General features: G+C 39.5%; 1 protein-coding gene across 7 annotated transcripts in view; it reads left to right on the top strand.

The window, feature by feature from the left end:
* The window catches only part of ZNF565 (zinc finger protein 565), a 32,501-nt gene extending 14,394 nt beyond the window's left edge, over positions 1 to 18,107 (top strand). For all 7 annotated transcript variants that reach the window (XM_082367370.1, XM_082367369.1, XM_082367368.1 and 4 more), the window contains 4 exons: positions 2,715 to 2,788; positions 7,347 to 7,473; positions 8,131 to 8,226; positions 15,271 to 18,107. In XM_082367370.1, the coding sequence (XP_082223496.1) occupies positions 2,780 to 2,788; positions 7,347 to 7,473; positions 8,131 to 8,226; positions 15,271 to 16,541 (1,503 nt within the window). In that variant the 5' untranslated portion in view covers positions 2,715 to 2,779 and the 3' untranslated portion in view covers positions 16,542 to 18,107. The remainder of the gene's footprint in view (positions 1 to 2,714; positions 2,789 to 7,346; positions 7,474 to 8,130; positions 8,227 to 15,270) is intronic.
* Positions 18,108 to 18,178: the final 71 nt, after the last annotated feature.

Raw genomic sequence — 18,178 nt, 5'->3', positions numbered from 1 at the left:
GCCTGCTCTTGCCAGAGGCCTTTGCATTTGTTGGTCCCTCTGCTAGGACTGTGCTTCCCCTAGATATCTGTGTCGACGTGTCACATTCCCAATGAAAAGCCTTCTCAGACCACCCTTCATTCCCCCATCTCCTTAATCTTTTTATTTTCCTCTATAGAACTTTGACCCCTTTACATATAAATAGGAATATCAGTGTCAGTATATCAATATTTGTTATTGTCTCCTTCCATTAGAACGTGAGACCCGCTGGGACGGGCTGGATTTGCTGTCTTCCTTACACATAGAACCATGCCAACTGAGGTGGGAACTCAGCAAATATGAAAGAATTCCTGACTCCTTTTTCTCTCTCTGCATCCATATCCAATCAGATGCCAGAACCAGTTGATTTTACTTCTCTGACACCTTGAATTCATCCCCTTCCTCCTCATTTCCACCATCACCATCTTGGGTCAGGCCTTTGTTTGCTTGGGAAAGTACAGGCACCTTTCAGCTGATCTCCCTGACTCCAATTTTACTCCTCTCCACTAAAATAATCTGGCCATATTGGCCCTTTCACTTCCTTTTTTAAAATTCTTCAGTAGCCTTCCATTCATTAATGGGTGAAAACCGAACTTGTATATATTCAGTCAGTATTCATTGGTCACCTTTATACTTCAGTCACTGTGGCCTGTACTATTTACAGTGATGATGAGACCTGGCCCTCATAGTTAATGTCATAAGCATTATCTTCCTCTAGATTCTAGAATTAATTAAATTTAAATTCAGATTAACTAAAATTAAATTAAAAATTCAGTTCCTCGGTCATACTAGCCACATTTCAAATGCTTAGTAGCCACATGCGGCTAATGGCTACATTATTGACAGTACAAGATGTGAAGAGTTCCATCATCACAAAGGTTCTATAAGACAGCAGTGGTCTAAACCTTGCCCCAAACTGTACAAGTCATTCGCAGTTATTCTCTGCAATCCAAACACACTGTCTACTTCTGGTCCACTGTCTTTGCCACTGTTCTTCACTTTGCTCAGAATGCTCTTCTGTCCCTTTTCTGTCTATTAAAATCCTCTGATTTTAGGCCCCAAATCATATTCTGGAACTTACAGGAAATTTTCCTTGACACCAGCCCCCAGTGATTTAACTAGTCTTCCTTCTGACCGCACCCCTCCCCACCATGGGAACTCAGCAAGGTAGTCTGGCTGCTTACTTCAGCACTATTGGAATTATTTCCTGCTGTTGCCAATGGAAATCAAAGAAAATGGATGTGACATCTCTGCAGGTGGACGGCAGTAAGAGGGGCTTATTTAACTTGCTTCTCAGTGCAACTTGATAGGAGAATACAACATCTTAAAGTTGCATATGTGTAGCACTAATGTTTCTTTTTAAATAGTTGGGGGAAAATGACCTAGAAAACCAAATTGCAGTTTGGTAGCCAAAATTAACTCTTGGTTTATTTGTCCTTTGTGTGTGAAAAGTCCTACTATTCCGTGCATCCAACTTCCTCACGGATCTGTTGATCAGTTTTGGTTCTTCTTAGTACTATTGAGATCTATCCAGTTGATACCAACGGCCTTAGCGGCGGCAGACTCTGGAATAACTCCTTACACCTTTCTGGCCTGCATTTCTCTAGACTTCACCCTCCAGGGAGGAGTTTTCTTTTCTTACTTTTTGACTGTCTTGCACACCATATGCACTAAGGAGTCTGGAAACTTCTAGCATGACTGCAAAGTGGCCAAGAGAATAAAGTCCTTGATGATAAATCACAGTATATATAAAAAAAAAAAAAGCGTGGGTGCTCCTTGCACCTGTAATTAGAACCAGCCTTACTACCCTCCTTAAAAACCCCTGAGTTCTCATTATCTTGAAGTAGGCCGTTCTCCACCAGCCTCAGCAGCTCTCAGCCAGAGAGGAAGTGATGTTCTTCAGGAAAGCAGTAGAGAGGGCTTATGTGGAAAATAAGGATTGCTGAGCCAAGAAGCTTCTAGAAATTGAGTTCCCACTCAGGTCAATACTCTGGATGTGGAGGTATGCCTGTAAGATGCCTGTATTACTGTTGTTTTTTTGCTCCTGTCTAGTAAGTCCAGCTGGGGCTGGAGGCTTTGATGAAGCCTCTTGTATGGATGGTGTGGCCCTTTTTGAACTTAGAAGGAGAATGTAGAGCCGGGGAGGTACCCAAGAGGTTTTGCCTGTTGAACCCAGAGAAGCTGGAAAACTTTGTTTAAGGTTGTCTTTTTCACAAGGTTTGGCCTGCACAGGTATGCTCTGCTCCTAGCCTGTAGGTACCGTCCTCATCTTTAAGGGGTAAAGTCTGAGTGAGTCTGAGTTGTGATCCTCCTTGCTGCAGCTGCAAAGGAAGGCCTGCTTGGTACAGCTAGCTGGGAGTTGTCTAGGCCTCATCTAGGGTGTAGATTAGCATCAACAAGATAGGGACTGTCCCAGCCAGAATCCCTCCTAACTTGCTTGGATTCTATGTCAGTGCCGAAGCACATCTGCCTTGAATCCATCTTTCAGTTTCCTTATGGTTTAGGAAGGGGCTGGGTTTTGTTAACTCAGTAGTTCTTGGCATTAGTGTTGTGTGGTGGGACAAGGGGAGAGCAAAGGAAGCAGAGCAGGGACCCTGGAAGTACAGTTGTTTTAAGCTCATCTATTTAGGCGTGCTGAGGCAAGCTCGGTTTATGAGATTTGCCCCTTCTCCCCCTACTCTGTTTTCTTTTTTCAGGACTCTGCACTTGTTCAAGAGAAGAATCTAAAGAAATCCAAGCAGGACAGGTAGTTCTAAAAGCCATGACCCAGGTAAGTTGAAGTTTCCTCTATCCTTGAAATAATGCCAACATTTGTGTTCTTTATCCTGAGACTTCCCTATCTGGCTGAGCCCCATTCAGTAACCTGCTCCCAGTTCCTCCATTGCAGGGAATGAGCAATGGTGCCTCACCTCCCTTTGTGGCCCTCTCTTCTCCAACAGTGTTCACATACGTGCACAATGTTCTTACCAGAGCACCAATGGAGCAGAAATATATTCTCTTGAGAGAAATTTGAGAGCTGCCCTTATCAGAACCATGGTTGAATAGAGCCAAAGATAAGATAACTTTGATCTTTTCCATTAACCCAAGTAGTTTCCTTTTTTCTTCTATTTTAAAATATCACCCCCTCTTTAAAAATCATAAAACATTTCACAGTATTGAAAAGTACATACAAAAACATGTCTATAACATATATATGGTATAAAGAATAATAAAATGAGTTGATATAGTTGTTTAATGTACCATCTAAGCAACCCTTATCCCTTCCCACACCCCTTCACATATCGTATTACCACCTCACCAACGTTAATGACTACTTTTAATTTTGTGTTCGTTAGTACTTTGATTCTTATAATTTACCATATATGAATGCCTGCTGAACAGTATACTGTTGAGTTTTTAATTTTTAAATTTGATGTACAGTTGTCATATTCTCTATATTTTTTACCATATTTTTTCGCTCAACACAATGTGATTTCAAGTTATTCATGTTAAGTTGTGTAGCACTAGGTCAGCAGTTCTTAAAGTGTGGTCCAGGAAGACTTTGATACCCTTTCAGGAGGTCTAGGGGTCAAAATTACTTTTATAATAATAATACTAACACATTATTTGCATTTTTCACTCACAACTCTAATGAGTGTACAGTGGAGTTTCCCAGAAGCTATATGAAATGTGTTATCCCAACAGATTGGGGAGTTCCCTGGTGACCTAGTGGTTAGGATTCCTGGCTTTCACTGCTGTGGCCTGGGTTCAATTCCTGGGTGGAGAACTGAGATTCCGCAAGCCACATGGTGCAGCCAAAAAGTAAAGTTAAATTAAATTAAATTAAGTCGGCCAACAGATTGAATACAGAAGATGTGAAAATCTAACTCTTTCATTCAGCCAGTCATTAAAGAGATTTGCAAAAATGTAAAACAGTGCTACTAAATTTTTTTATTTTGACAAAGTTATTTTTCATAAAATGTGTGTTATTTATGTTAACATGTAACAGGTTTATTATTAGTTATTTGAATAAATTAATAATTTTTAAAATTTATCTCTTTTAATTTCTAATCTATTGATAGATTTAACCAGCGTTAATGAAAGTCTTCAATAACGTTAACAGCTTTATTTATTGTACATATATATAATTCACATACAATGAAATACACCCATTTAAGTATATAGTTCAGTGCTTTTTTAGTATATTTGCAGAGTTGTGCAACCATCAGCACAAACCATTTTAAAACATTTACATCACTGCCAAAAAAAATCCCGTTTGCATTAGCCGTCACTCCCAAATTCTCCTCCTCATCCCCTGGCAACCACTAAATTTACTTTCTGTCTCTATGGAATTGCCTTTTCTGGACTTTTAATATAAATGAAATCATTGAATATTTGATCTTTTGTGTGTGACTTTTTTCACTTAGCATAAGTGAAGCTTTTTTTTTCAAGCTTCCATGATGTAGCATGTGTCAGTACTTTGTTCATTTTTATACCAAACAATATTCCATGGATATGTATAGACCACATTTGGTTCAGCAGTTCATCAGTCTGTGGACATTTGAGTTGCTTCTACTTTTTGGCTATCATGAATAATGCTGCTATAAGCATTGGTATATACCAATGTTTTTAGGTAGACATAGGTTTTCATTTCTCTATACTTAGGAGTGGAATTTCTGAGTAACATGTTAACCCTATGTTTAACATTTTGAGGAACTGTCAAAACTGTTTTCCAAAGTGGCTACCCCATTTTACATTCCTACCAGCAATGTAAGGGAGTTCCAGTTTCTCCACATCTTCACCAATATGTGTTTTTTGGGAGTTTTGTTTTTTGTTTTGTTTTCATAATAGCCATCCCAGTGGATGTGAAATGGCATCTTATTGTGGTTTTGATTTGCATTTCCCTAATGATTAGTGATGTTGAACATCTTTTCATGTGCTTATTGGCCATTTGTATTTTTTTTATATACATATATATATACATCTACATATATACATTATATATGTATATATACACATATATATACATCTCCACTCTTTTTTAGATTCATCCAGGGCTTTCTTTTTTTTTTTTTAATTAATTAATTAATTAATTTTTTTTTTTTTTTTGGCTGTGTTGGGTCTTCATTTCTGTGCGAGGGCTTTCTCCAGTTGCGGCAAGCGGGGGCCACTCTTCATCGTGGTGCGTGGGCCTCTCACCATCGCGGCCTCTTTTGTTACGGAGCACAGGCTCCAGACGTGCAGGCTCAGTAGTTGTGGCTCACGGGCCCAGTTGCCCTGCGGCATGTGGGATCTTCCCAGACCAGGGCTCGAACCCATGTCCCCTCCATTAGCAGGCAGATTCTCAACCACTGCACCACCAGGGAAGCCCCCCATTTGTATATTTTCTTTGGAGAAATCTCTTCAAGTTCTTTGGCTGGTTTATAATTAGGTTGTCTTTTTTATTATTGAGTTGTGAGAGTTCTTTATATATTCTGGATTCAAGTCCCTTATCAGATAAACAATTTGCAAATATTTTCTCCCAGTTTTGTGGGTTGGAATTTCACTTTCTTGAGGAAATTATTTGCAGAACAAAAGCTTTAAATTTTTTTTTTTTTTTTTTTAAGGAATGTAGTTTATTTATTTATTTCTGGCTGTGTTGGGTCTTCGTTTCTGTGCGAGAGCCTTCTCTAGTTGCGGTGAGCAGGGGCCACTCTTCATCGCAGTGCGCGGGCCTCTCATTATCGTGGCCTCTCTTGTTGCGGAACACAGGCTCCAGACGCGCAGGCTCAGCAGTTGTGGCTCACGGGCCCAGTTGCTCCGCGGCATGTGGGATCCTCCCAGACCAGGGCTCGAACCCATGTCCCCTGCATCGGCAGGCAGATTCTCAACCACTGCGCCACCAGGGAAGCCCAAAAGCTTTAAATTTTGATGAAGTTTATTTTATCTTCTTGTTCTTTTTGTTTCTTTTTTGTGTCTGGTGCCATATCTAAGAAACCCCTGCCTGACCAAGGCTGTGAAGATATACTCCTATGTTTTCTTCTAAAAGTTTTGTGGTTTTAGCTTTTACATTTAGATCTACGATCTATTTTGAGTTAATTTTTTTTTTAATATTTATTTATTTATTTGGCTGTGTTGGATCTTCGTTTCTGTGCGAGGGCTTTCTCCCGTTGCGGCAAGCGGGGGCCACCTTCATCGCGGTGCGCGGGCCTCTCACCATTGCGGCCTCTCCTATTGCAGAGCACAGGCTCCAGACACGCAGGCTCAGTAGTTGTGGCTCACGGGCCCAGTTGCTCCGTGGCATATGGGATCTTCCCAGACCAGGGCTCGAACCCGTGTCCCCTGCATTGGCAGTCAGATTCTCAACCACTGCGCCACCAGGGAAGCCCTTGAGTTAATTTTTATATATAGTGTGATGTGGGGTCCAACTTCATTCTTTGCATATGGATATCCACTTTTTCCAGCATTATTTGTTAAAAAGACTAATCTTTTCCCGTGAAATTATCTTGGTTGGTTTAATTTAATATGTGGTAGTCCTTAGGGAGCTGGTAGAAGATGCCTTTCTTCAGAGAGGTTTTGGACCTAGGAGTATTCTCAAATTTGGCACACTTTAATTTTTCTCCTGGGGTTTCCCCAGCTGCATGAATTTCAACCTCACTAAAAATGAGACAACCAGTCATTATGTGCCTCCTAAGGGGATGCTATAGGAAGTACACAGTACGACCTCTGACATATTTATATCCCCTAAAAAATATGGAAGTAGAGCAACATGTTAAACTATACCATGAAGATAAGATAAGCCAAATCCAGAATATGGGAAATGCTACTGATTCAAATGTTTGTTTAATGAATAAACAGCAATAAAAATTTTTAAAGGGTCTGTGGGGGCTATAAGAGATTTGAGAGACTTTAGGAAATCTATAAACTAATTGCAAGGAGTGGATTTTGTTTGAATCCTGATTTGAACAAACCTACTGTCAAAAATCACTTTCGAGAAAATTGGGGCAATCTGAAACTTGATCTGGTTATTAGGAAATTATTGTTAATTTTATTAAGTGTGATAGTGATATTCTGGTTATTATGCCTTTTTTAAAAAGTCTAATCTGTTAGATACTAAAGTATTTGTGGGTGAAATACTATAATGTTTGGTATGTGGGATTTGCCTCAGAATATACCAGGGGTAAAAAACAGAAAGGAGGACCTAAAACAAGATTTGCAAGGTCTTGTTAAGTTACTGAAGCAGAGTGATGGATTCATGGGGGCTCATTATACTATTCTCTGTACTTTTGTGTATTTTGAAAATTTTTGTAATCAATTTAAAAAATAAAAGTCATTTCATTTACTATTAGTGCATGGGTTTATTGTTTCAGGGATTGGTGACATTTAGGGATGTGGCCATAGAGTTCTCTCAGGAAGAATGGAAGTGCCTGGAACCTGCCCAAAGGGACTTGTACAAGGATGTAACTTTGGAGAACTTCGGTAACTTGGTCTCACTAGGTAAGGACATTGTATAATACAGGACCAGCCAGGAAACAAGGCTCCCAGGGACTACAACAGTGGGAGGCTGTTACCACCTCTGGCTGGAGGGGGTAAAGAGAGGAAACACTGCCACCGGAAGATAGTGAGAGCTAGAGCCATGGAGAAGGGCCGGCTGGTAGCCACTGTCGCTACCTCCAGAACTCCTGGGTCAAAGGAGGGAGCGAGAGGGATAAGAAATATCCTGAACTGTCTTCCTGCCCACTGATGCTTTCCATCTACCAAACCTAATGAGAAATGATAGGACCAGGGTAATACAGTCCTTACAGGTAAGCTGTCTGGGGCACAGCTGGGCACAGAGCAGGGCCAAGAGTAGCAAGGAATGGATTGGGGAGAGGGAGAGGGCAAATGGAGAATAAAATTTCTGGTTTCTTCGTGGTGAATTTCTGGGAAGACTCACAAGTTTCTGGCTAAGTTTCTGTTCTCTGTCTTCAAGGGAATTGTTTTGTGCTTTGTTGAAGTGGAAATGGGTAGTGCCATTGGCACCTCCACCTTCCCATCCTTTGGACAACCTTCACACCTTCCTTTATGTAATTGCCTCTCTTCCTTAGCAACCAAGGGACTGGGTTTGAATTTGGAAACAGCACGATCATGCCCCATTTCTTTTCCTATGAACAGGACTTTCCCTTTCTAAGCCCGATGTCATCTCCTTACTGGAGCAAGGGAAAGAACCCTGGATGGTTGTAAATGATATGACAGGACCATGGTGCCCAGGTGAGTGAGGGCTGATCCAATGGGGGGAGGTCACTGGGAATAATAGTCCAGCAGGTGAGTCAACTCCTAACAGTAACTTGAGTTACTGTCAGGAAACTCTCTCAAAGCCCTACCGAAAACTGAGGAATAAAAGCCTGAGACGTGAAGCCGTGAAGAACAAAGACCTTGCCAGTGTCAGCTACCAAGGGAACCTTGCCTTTATCCTCATTAATTCTTCTCTGTTCTTTCTTCTCTTACATTTTCTTCTCATTTCAAAAAGGAATGTGCCCCTCTCCGGTGGCTGCTATTTTACCTGTAGTTTGGATCCATTTTTCTGCAAGTGTCTTCATTCCTTAAAAAGTATTTATTTTCTTAAAACAGCTTTTCACTTCACCTAATTCAGCAATTCATTTATTCTCTTAACTTTTGAGAGGTAAGGATGTGTAGTGGCTGAGGGAATACTCTGGAATCAGATTTTCTTTTTTTTTTTTTTAATTTATTTGGCTGCATCTGGTCTTAGTTGCAGCATGTGGGATCTTTCGTTATGGCGCGCGGGCTCCTCTAGTTGCAGCGTGCGGGCTTCTCCCTAGTTGTGGTGTGTGGGCTGCAGAGTGTGAGGGCTCAGTAGTTGCGGTGCTTGGGCTTAGTTGCCCCGTGGCATGTGGGATCTTAGTTCCCCAACCAGGGATTGAACTTGCGTCCCCTGCATTGGGAGGTGGATGCTTAACCACTGGACCACCAGGGAAGTCCCTGGAATCAGGTTTTCTGAATTCAAATCCTGGCTCTGCCACTTACTAGATCTGTGAGTTTAAGTAAGTTACTTAAATTCTCTGTGCTTCAGTTTTCTCCTCTGAAAATGGGATTAAAAATAGTGCCTTCCTCATGTAGTTATTGAGGCTTTTTTATGAGTTAGTATGTGAAAATGCCCAGAACAATGCCAGGCAATAGTGACCACTTAAAAAATGTTAGTATTTGTAACTGGCACTTGCTGGACAGAATTGGAGCCTTTGAATACTTAGTTATGTTACTACCTCATGACTTCTCTGTATTGTTGTCATTTATTTTCATCTGGGATCATTTTTTCTCTATCTGAAGAACACCCTTAATATTTCCTTTTTTGTAGGTCTGCTGTTGACAAATTCTCTCAGCTTTTGACCACATGAAAATGTCTTTATTCTGCCTTTTTTCTTGTAGGATATTTTCACTGAGTATGGAATTCTGTGTGGGCAGGAATCTTCTCTCAGCCCAAAGAAGAACTCATTCCACTGCCTTTTCTCTTCCAATGTTATCAATAAGTCAAGTTGTTCCAATTTTGGAAAATGTTCCACATATATTTAAAACTAGTGTTCTTTGGATGGGGCATTCACCTCTTTAACTATAACCCTTTTGATTATGTGATTTAGAGTCTGTATGTCCTTTTAACTTTCTCTGTACTTCCACTATCAAATTCTGAGAGCTCTTAATTGTATTATATATTTTGCTACTACATACTACATTTTTATAAAGATGAAATATAGATCCTTGTTGCAAATTGTATTTTTATCAGTACAGTCCATCTTCATTTTGCCACTTAGTGGCATTTAACCTTGAATTCTATTTTTTCTGATATTAGTATAAAATGCCCTGTTTTTGTTAGTTTAAAAAATTATGGTGTATCTTTGCTTATCCTTTTTTAAAAATTATTGCCATTTTAAGTGTGTCCATTATAATCAGAATTAGAGTTTCCTTTTTTAATCAATCTGAGAGTCCTTGACTTTAATAGAATTTAATCCATTCTCGTTTATTGTGATCATTCATGTGTCTGTTCTTACTCCTCCCATTTTATCATATATTTTCTGTTCCTCATTCTATTTATTTCTAGCTATTCCTGTTTTGCTCACATTTTATGACCCTTTCTACCTTTAAGCAATTTTGAAGTTGTACGTCCTATTGCTTTGTAATAGAATAGTCTTTAACTTGACTTTTAAGAAATGTGCTTAAACCTGTGTTTCTCTTCCCACCTCAAGACTGAAATAGAATTTTTTTCTTTTTAGTAAAGTTTTTTAAAAAATATTTTGAAATCATTCTAGTTTAGACTTATAGAAAATTTGCAAAATTATTACAGAGAATTCCCATATACCCTTCACTCAGCTTCCAAATGTTAACAATTTATGTAACCATAGTACAGTTATCAAAACCAGGAAATTAACATTGGTGTAATACTATTAACTAATCTACAGATCTTATTAGAATTTTATCACTTTTTCCCCTAATGTCCTCCTTCTATACCAGGATCCAGTCTGGGATCCCACTTTGCATTAAGTTGTTTTGTCTCCTTAGTATCCTCCAATCTGTGACAATTGCTCTGTCTTTCATGACTTTGATCCTTTTGATGAGTACTCTTTTGGAGGATGTCTCTCACTTGTGTTTGCTTGATATTTTCTCATAGTTAGATTGAGATTATGCATCTTTGACAGGAATACCACAGAAGTGATGTTGTGTCCTTCTCTATGCATCATATCAGGGGTTGCCTGATGTTAATATGGCTTTTTACTGGTAGTGTTAACTTTGATCACCTTGGTTAAGGTGTTTCTCATGTTTCTCTCCTGTAAAGTTACTACTTTGCAACTGTAAGTGGTAATTATCTTGGAGGGAGCTACTTTGCAACTATATGCTGTTTCTCCTCATTTTGCCTACTGGTTTTAGCATCCATTGGTGGATCTTGTCTGTAACAATACAATAGTGTTGCCTTGTGTTGATTTTCTATGTCCCTTATTGCTTCTGCATTTATTAATTGGAATTCTTCTGTAAGGAAGGGCTCTCCCTACCCCCTTTCCCATTCATCTATTTATTCAAAGATTTGTTTCTATCAGCATGGGCTATTTATTTATTTATGTATTCTATGAGTTATAGTCCAAAAATATCATTGTTTATTCTGCTATTCAAATTGCTTATTGGGAAAGCTTTGGCCATTTGGGAACACCTTCAGGTTGTATATATATTCACAATGTTGTGCAGCCATTATCACTATCCATTTCCAGAACTTACTCATCATCCCAAACAGAAACTCTGTACCTGTTAAATAATAACTCCCTACTTTCCCCTCTGCCCTGCCCCTTGTTACCTCTTTTCTACTTTGTCTCTATGAATTTGACAATTCTAGGTATCTCGTGTAAATGTAGTCATGCAATATGTAGTTTTAGGTTCATTCATTTATCAGAATTTAATTCCTTTTTAAGACTGAATAACATTCCATTGTATGTATATACCACATTATGTTTATTCATTCCTCTGTTGATGGACACTTGGGTTCTTTCTATCTTTTGGCTATTGTGAATAATGCTGCTCTGAGCCTTGGTGTACAAGTATCTGTTTGACTCCCTGTTTTCACTTCTTTGGGGTATATACCTAGGAATGAAATTGCTGGATCAGCTGGTAATTGTTATGTTACTTTTTGAGGGCATTTCTTAATGTTTAAGAGTCTTTTATAAATTGTGAAGATCATCCCATTATCTATGATATAAGTTTCAAATATTTTCTCTGTCACTTGTCTTTTGACTTTGCTTTTGGTGTTTTTTGTTCATGTGCAAGGTTTTTTTTGTTTGTTTGTTTGTTTTAAACATCTTTATTGGAGTATAACTGCTTTACAATGGTGTGTTAGTTTCTGCTTTATAACAAAGTGAATCAGTTATACATATACATATGTTCCCATATCTCTTCCCTCTTGCATCTCCCTCCCTCCCACCCTCCCTATCCCACCCCTCTAGGTGGTCACAAAGCACTGAGCTGATCTCCCTGTGCTATGCGGTTGCTTCCCACTAGCTATCTATTTTACGTTTGGTAGTGTATATATGTCTATGCCACTCTCTCACCCTGTCACATCTTACCCCTCCCCCTCCCCATATCCTCAAGTCCATTCTCTAGTAGGTCTGTGTCTTTATTCCCGTCTTGCCACTAGGTTCTTCATGACCTTTATTTTCCCTTAGATTCCATATATATGTGTTAGCATACTGTATTTGTTTTTCTCTTTCTGACTTACTTCACTCTGTATGACAGACTCTAACTCCATCCACCTCACTACAAATACCTCCATTTCATTTCTTTTTATGGCTGAGTAATATTCCTTTGTGTATATGTGCCACATCTTCTTTATCCATTCATCCAATGATGGACACTTAGGTTGCTTCCATGTCCTGGCTATTGTAAATAGAGCTGCAATGAACATTTTGGTACATGACTCTTTTTGAATTATGGTTTTCTCAGGGTATATGCCCAGTAGTGGGATTGCTGGGTTGTATGGTAGTTCTATTTTTAGTTTTTTAAGGAACCTCCATACTGTTCTCCATAGTGGCTGTATCAATTTACATTCCCACCAACAGTGCAAGAGTGTTCCCTTTTCTCCACACCCTCTCCAGCATTTATTGTTTCTAGATTTTTTGATGATGGCCATTCTGACCGGTGTGAGATGATATCTCATTGTAGTTTTGATTTGCATTTCTCTAATGATTAATGATGTTGAGCATTCTTTCATGTGTCTGTTGGCAATCTGTATATCTTCTTTGGAGAAATGTCTATTTAGGTCTTCTGCCCATTTTTGGATTGGGTTGTTTGTTTTTTTGTTATTGAGCTGCATGAGCTGCTTGTAAATCTTGGAGATTAATCCTTTGTCAGTTGCTTCATTTGCAAATATTTTCTCCCATTCTGAGGGTTGTCTTTTGGTCTTGTTTATGGTTTCCTTTGCCATGTGCAAGTTTTTTGTTTTGTTTTTCACCTTTACATAATGGAATTTATCAGTCTTTTGATGCTTTTGGATTTTGAGTCATTATTTAGAAGGTTTCCCTATACCTAGATTATAAAGTAATCTACCACATTTCCTTCCAGTTTTTGTATGGTTTCTATTTTCTTTTAACATTAAAACTGTATTCAGAGTTTATTCTGGTATGTGGTGGTATAACATATGGATCTAATTTTATCTTTTTCCAAATGACTATCTAATCCCCACATTATTTATTATAAAAACTATTCTTTTCTCCTTTGTGATACCACCTTTATAATAAATTCAATTTCCATATAAACTTTAGTCTATTTCTGGCCTTTCTATTGAGTTCCATTTGTGTGTCTCTAGAATCCAATATTTATTCATCAAGCAATCCGTTTTTGCTACTATGTGCTAGGATTTGGTGACAACAGCTAGTGAAAAAGGCTTTATTTCTGCCTTTGGGGAGGTAAAAAAACAAATCAACAGATGAGTAAGTAAATGAAACTCTAAGTACAACTGATGAAAGTGTTATGACAATAGGACACACATTGTGGGAGAGAGAATCAAAGTATATGCTTAGGGTTATCAGGCTGAGAGCTTTTTGAAAGTATGAGTTTTAATCTGAAACCTAAAGAGAAAAGCAGCCATACAAAGGGCCCAGGACAGGATTCCCAATAGATAGAAGAACCTGATGAGAGGTCTAAGATGGAAAAGAGGGCTTCCCTGGTGGCGCAGTGGTTGAGAGTCTGCCTGCCGATGCAGGGGACACGGGTTCGAGCCCTGGTCTGGGAAGATCCCACATGCGGCGGAGCAACTAAGCCCGTGAGCCACAACTACTGAGCCTGCGCGTCTGGAGCCTGTGCTCTGCAACGGGAGAGGCCGCGACAGTGAGAGGCCCGCGCACCGCGATGAAGAGTGGCCCCCACTTGCCGCAACGGGAGAAAGCCCTCGCACAGAAACGAAGACCCAACACAGCCATAAATTAATTAATTAATTAATTAATTAATTAATTTTAAAAAAAAAGATGGAAAAGACCTACATTTATTCTAGATACTCAAAGGAGGGCTGTGTTACATAGGGAGGAAAGGGGAGAGTATTCAGTATGAAGATGCATTCTCCTTGGTGGAGATAGAGTGACAGAGCGACAACAAAGACAATCAGGGACCTGCTTTGCCAAGAACCTGTGAACCATGGCATTGAATTCAGAATTTATTCTAAGTGCAGTGGGGAGGCTGTGAAAAAGTTTAAGCAGAGATTTTCATTTTGACTGACATCAGCATCATATGGTAGAAAGTGCTAAAAATATAGATGCCTTATTTGCATGAAATGCCCTGAATAGGCAAATTCACAGGGACAGAATTAGTGTTTCTCTACCATTAGTGATTGCCAGGGGCTGGCAGGAATGAGGAATGGGGAGTGGCTGCTTAATTGGCACAGGGTTTCTTTTTTATTTTTTTTAAATTGAGGTATAGTTGATTTACAATGTTGTGTTAGTTTCTGCTATACAGCAAAGTGATTTACATATATATATTATATATATATATATATATATACACACATATATACATATATATACACACACACATTCTTTTTCATATTCTTTTCCATTATGGTTTAATTTCGGATATTGAATATGGTTTGCTATGCTATACAATAGGACCTTGTTGTTTATCCATTCTATATATAATAGTTTACATCTGCTAGTCCCAAACTCCCAATCCAGCCCTCCCCCACCCCCCCACCCCCTTGGCAACCACAAGTCTGTCCTCTATGTCTGTGAGTCTGTAACACAGAGTTTCCATTTGGGGTGATGAGAGTGTTCTGGAATTAGAAGATAGTGGCAATGATTGCAGGACACTGGGAATGTACTGCAAACCATGGAATTGTACACTTTAAAATGGTTAAATGGGAAATTTTATGTTATGTGAATCTTCAATTAAAATATATATATATTACTTTTAAAATATGTGTAGATATGTATGTATACACATGTCTTGGCCCTACTCCTGTAGATTTTGATTCAGTGTGGGGTGCTGTTTGGACATTTGTTTTGTTACAAGGCTTCCTGGATGATTCTGATCTCTGTCAAACATGAGAACCACTGGCTTAATTTGTTTTCTTGCCCCTTTCTGGCACCATATGAGCTCTTATCATATTTGTGCTTTCATGTGCTTTTTAGAAATTGCACAGCAATATTTGAGACTTATAGAAGCAATTCACCTATTATGGTTATTATTTTCATTTTGTCTCTCTAGTCTCCTGTAGAATTTTTAAATTTCTCTTAGAAGAAGAGAACAGGTTGTATTTACTTTTTTTTTATTTTTCAGACTTGGAGTCCAGGTGTGATAAATTTCTACAAAAAGATATCTTTGAAGTAGAGTCATTCGATTGGGAGCTGATGGAAAGCCTTACATGCTGTGCTTTTGAGGGCTCCAGTTTTAGAGATGACTGGGCATACAAAGGCCAGTTTGAAAAACAACAAGTAAATCATGAGTGCTCTTTCAAGCAAGTGAAACTCACCTATGGAAACATGCCCACTTTTGAGCATCATACATCCCTTACCCTACATCCCAGCAATGAGACTGGCGAGAAACTGATTGAATGTAATGAATGTGGGAAAGCATTTAGCCGTGGCTCACACCTTATTCAACATCAGAAAACTCATACGGGTGAAAAGCCCTTTGAATGTAAGGAATGTGGGAAAGCCTTCAGTCGTACCTCGCACCTTGTTCAACATCAGAGAATTCATACAGGTGAGAAACCTTATGACTGTAAGGAGTGTGGGAAGGCCTTTGGTCGTACTTCAGAACTTATTCTACATCAGAGACTTCATACTGGTGTCAAACCCTATGAATGTAAAGAATGTGGAAAGACCTTTAGACAGCACTCACAACTTATTCTGCATCATAGAACTCATACAGGTGAGAAACCCTACGTATGTAAAGACTGTGGCAAGGCTTTTATTCGCGGCTCACAACTTACTGTTCATCGGAGAATTCATACAGGTGCTAGACCCTATCAGTGTAAAGAATGTGGGAAAGCCTTTAGACAGCATTCACAGCTTACTGTACATCAGAGGATTCATACTGGGGAGAAACCCTATGAATGTAAGGAGTGTGGCAAGGGCTTTATTCATAGCTCAGAAGTTACTCGACATCAAAGAATTCATTCTGGGGAGAAACCCTACGAATGTAAAGAATGTGGGAAGGCCTTTAGACAGCACGCACAGCTTACACGACATCAGAGAGTTCATACAGGTGACAGACCCTATGAGTGTAAAGATTGTGGGAAGGCCTTTAGTCGTAGTTCATACCTTATTCAGCATCAAAGAATTCATACAGGTGACAAACCCTACGAATGTAAGGAATGTGGGAAAGCCTTTATTCGTGTTTCACAACTGACTCATCATCAGCGGATTCACACTTGTGAGAAACCCTATCAATGTAGGGAATGTGGAATGGCCTTTATTCGTAGTTCACAGCTTACTGAACATCAGAGAATTCATCCTGGTATCAAACCTTATGAATGTAGAGAATGTGGGCAGGCCTTTATTCTTGGCTCACAGCTCATTGAACACTACAGAATTCATACTGGCTAGAAAGCCTTAATGTTAGGGATGTAGCAGAGCCTTTATGTGGAATTCATGCCTGACTCAATATTAGATAATGCATAATGTAATGTAATTATTGTCAGAGAACCTTCATTTGTCACCTCCATTATGGAACATCAGGTAACTCATACCAGAAGAAAATTCAATAAACATGGGAATTCTTTTTGCCTCACACTCACTGTTTACTAAGCATCAGAGATCTTACACTGAAAAAAAATTAATATGAATATAGAAAACCCTCCTGTTACCACTCAAAATATGTTAAACTTCTGAGAATTCCTAATAGAAAATGACCCTATTAAAACATTTGTGACTGTGCCTTTCGCCATATACCTTACTTAACATTATCTCACTTCCAGCAATTACTGACTGTATAACATTGGGCAAATTATGCAATGTCTGTGTTCCTCAGTTTACTTATTTTTAAGCAGTGATAATTATATGTACCTAATAGAGTTTCCGTGAAGATTGTCAGATATTTTATATAAAGCCTATGCTCAATAAATACTATTGTCATTAATTAATAACAGTATTACTGTTAAGGAGTTCATTTGAGAGGAGGGCGGGCCTTATGAATGTATCAAATATCCAAAGCCTTCAAAACCACTTGTTAGGATAATTCATTCTGAAAAACAGTAGTAAAGTATAGTTATCATGAGAAGATCTTCATTTAAAAGGTTGTAAATTTTGAAGATTAGAAATTAACAGAAGAGTAGCCGAAAGAAATCTGCCCATTTAGGAATCTAAAACCACCTCCAAGTATAACTTCAAGAGAATCAAACTAAAATTACAAACTAGAAATGAATGGCAGTGGGGCTTCCCTCGTGGCGCAGTGGTTGAGAATCTGCCTGCCAATGCAGGGGACATGGGTTCGAGCCCTGGTCTGGGAAGATCCCACATGCCGCGGAGCAACTGGGCCCGTGAGCCACAACTACTGAGCCTGCGCGTCTGGAGCCTGTGCTGCGCAACAAGAGAGGCCACGATAGTGAGAGGTCCGCGCACTGCGATGAAGAGTGGCCCCCTCTTGCCACAACTGGAGAAAGCCCTCACACAGAAACGAAGACCCAACACAGCCAAAATAATTAATTAATTAATTTAAGAAAAAAAAAAAATGAATGGCAGTGAATTCTGCATATCAAAACCAGTTCAGTGTAACCAAAGCTGTACTCCTGTCAGAACCCAAGGGTTAAAGGTAGGGGCTTTGGGACTTCCCTGGTGGTGCGGTGGTTAGGAGTCCACCTGCCAATGCAGGGGATACAGGTTCGAGCCCTGGTCCGGGAAGATCCCACGTGCCGTGGAGCAACTAAGCCCATGCACCACAACTACTGAGCCTGCACTCTAGAGCCCGCGTGCCACAACTACTGAGCCCACGTGCTGCAACAACTGAAGCCCACGCACCTAGAGCCCATGCTCCGCAACAAGAGAAGCCACTGCAATGAGAAACCCACACACCGCAACGAAGAGTAGCCCCCAATCACCGCAACTAGCAAAAGCCCACATGCAGCAGCGAAGACCCAACGCATCCAAAGATGAATAAATGAATAAATTAATTAATTAAAAATTTAAAAAAAAAAGGTAGGGGCTTTGTTCTCCAAGTAGATCTCCAACACCTACTCATTGCCAGT

This window comes from Balaenoptera borealis, assembly GCF_965194805.1.
Source record: "Balaenoptera borealis genome assembly, chromosome: 19".
NCBI lineage: Eukaryota > Metazoa > Chordata > Mammalia > Artiodactyla > Balaenopteridae > Balaenoptera > Balaenoptera borealis.
This window is presented reverse-complemented; position numbering and strand designations above follow the sequence as displayed.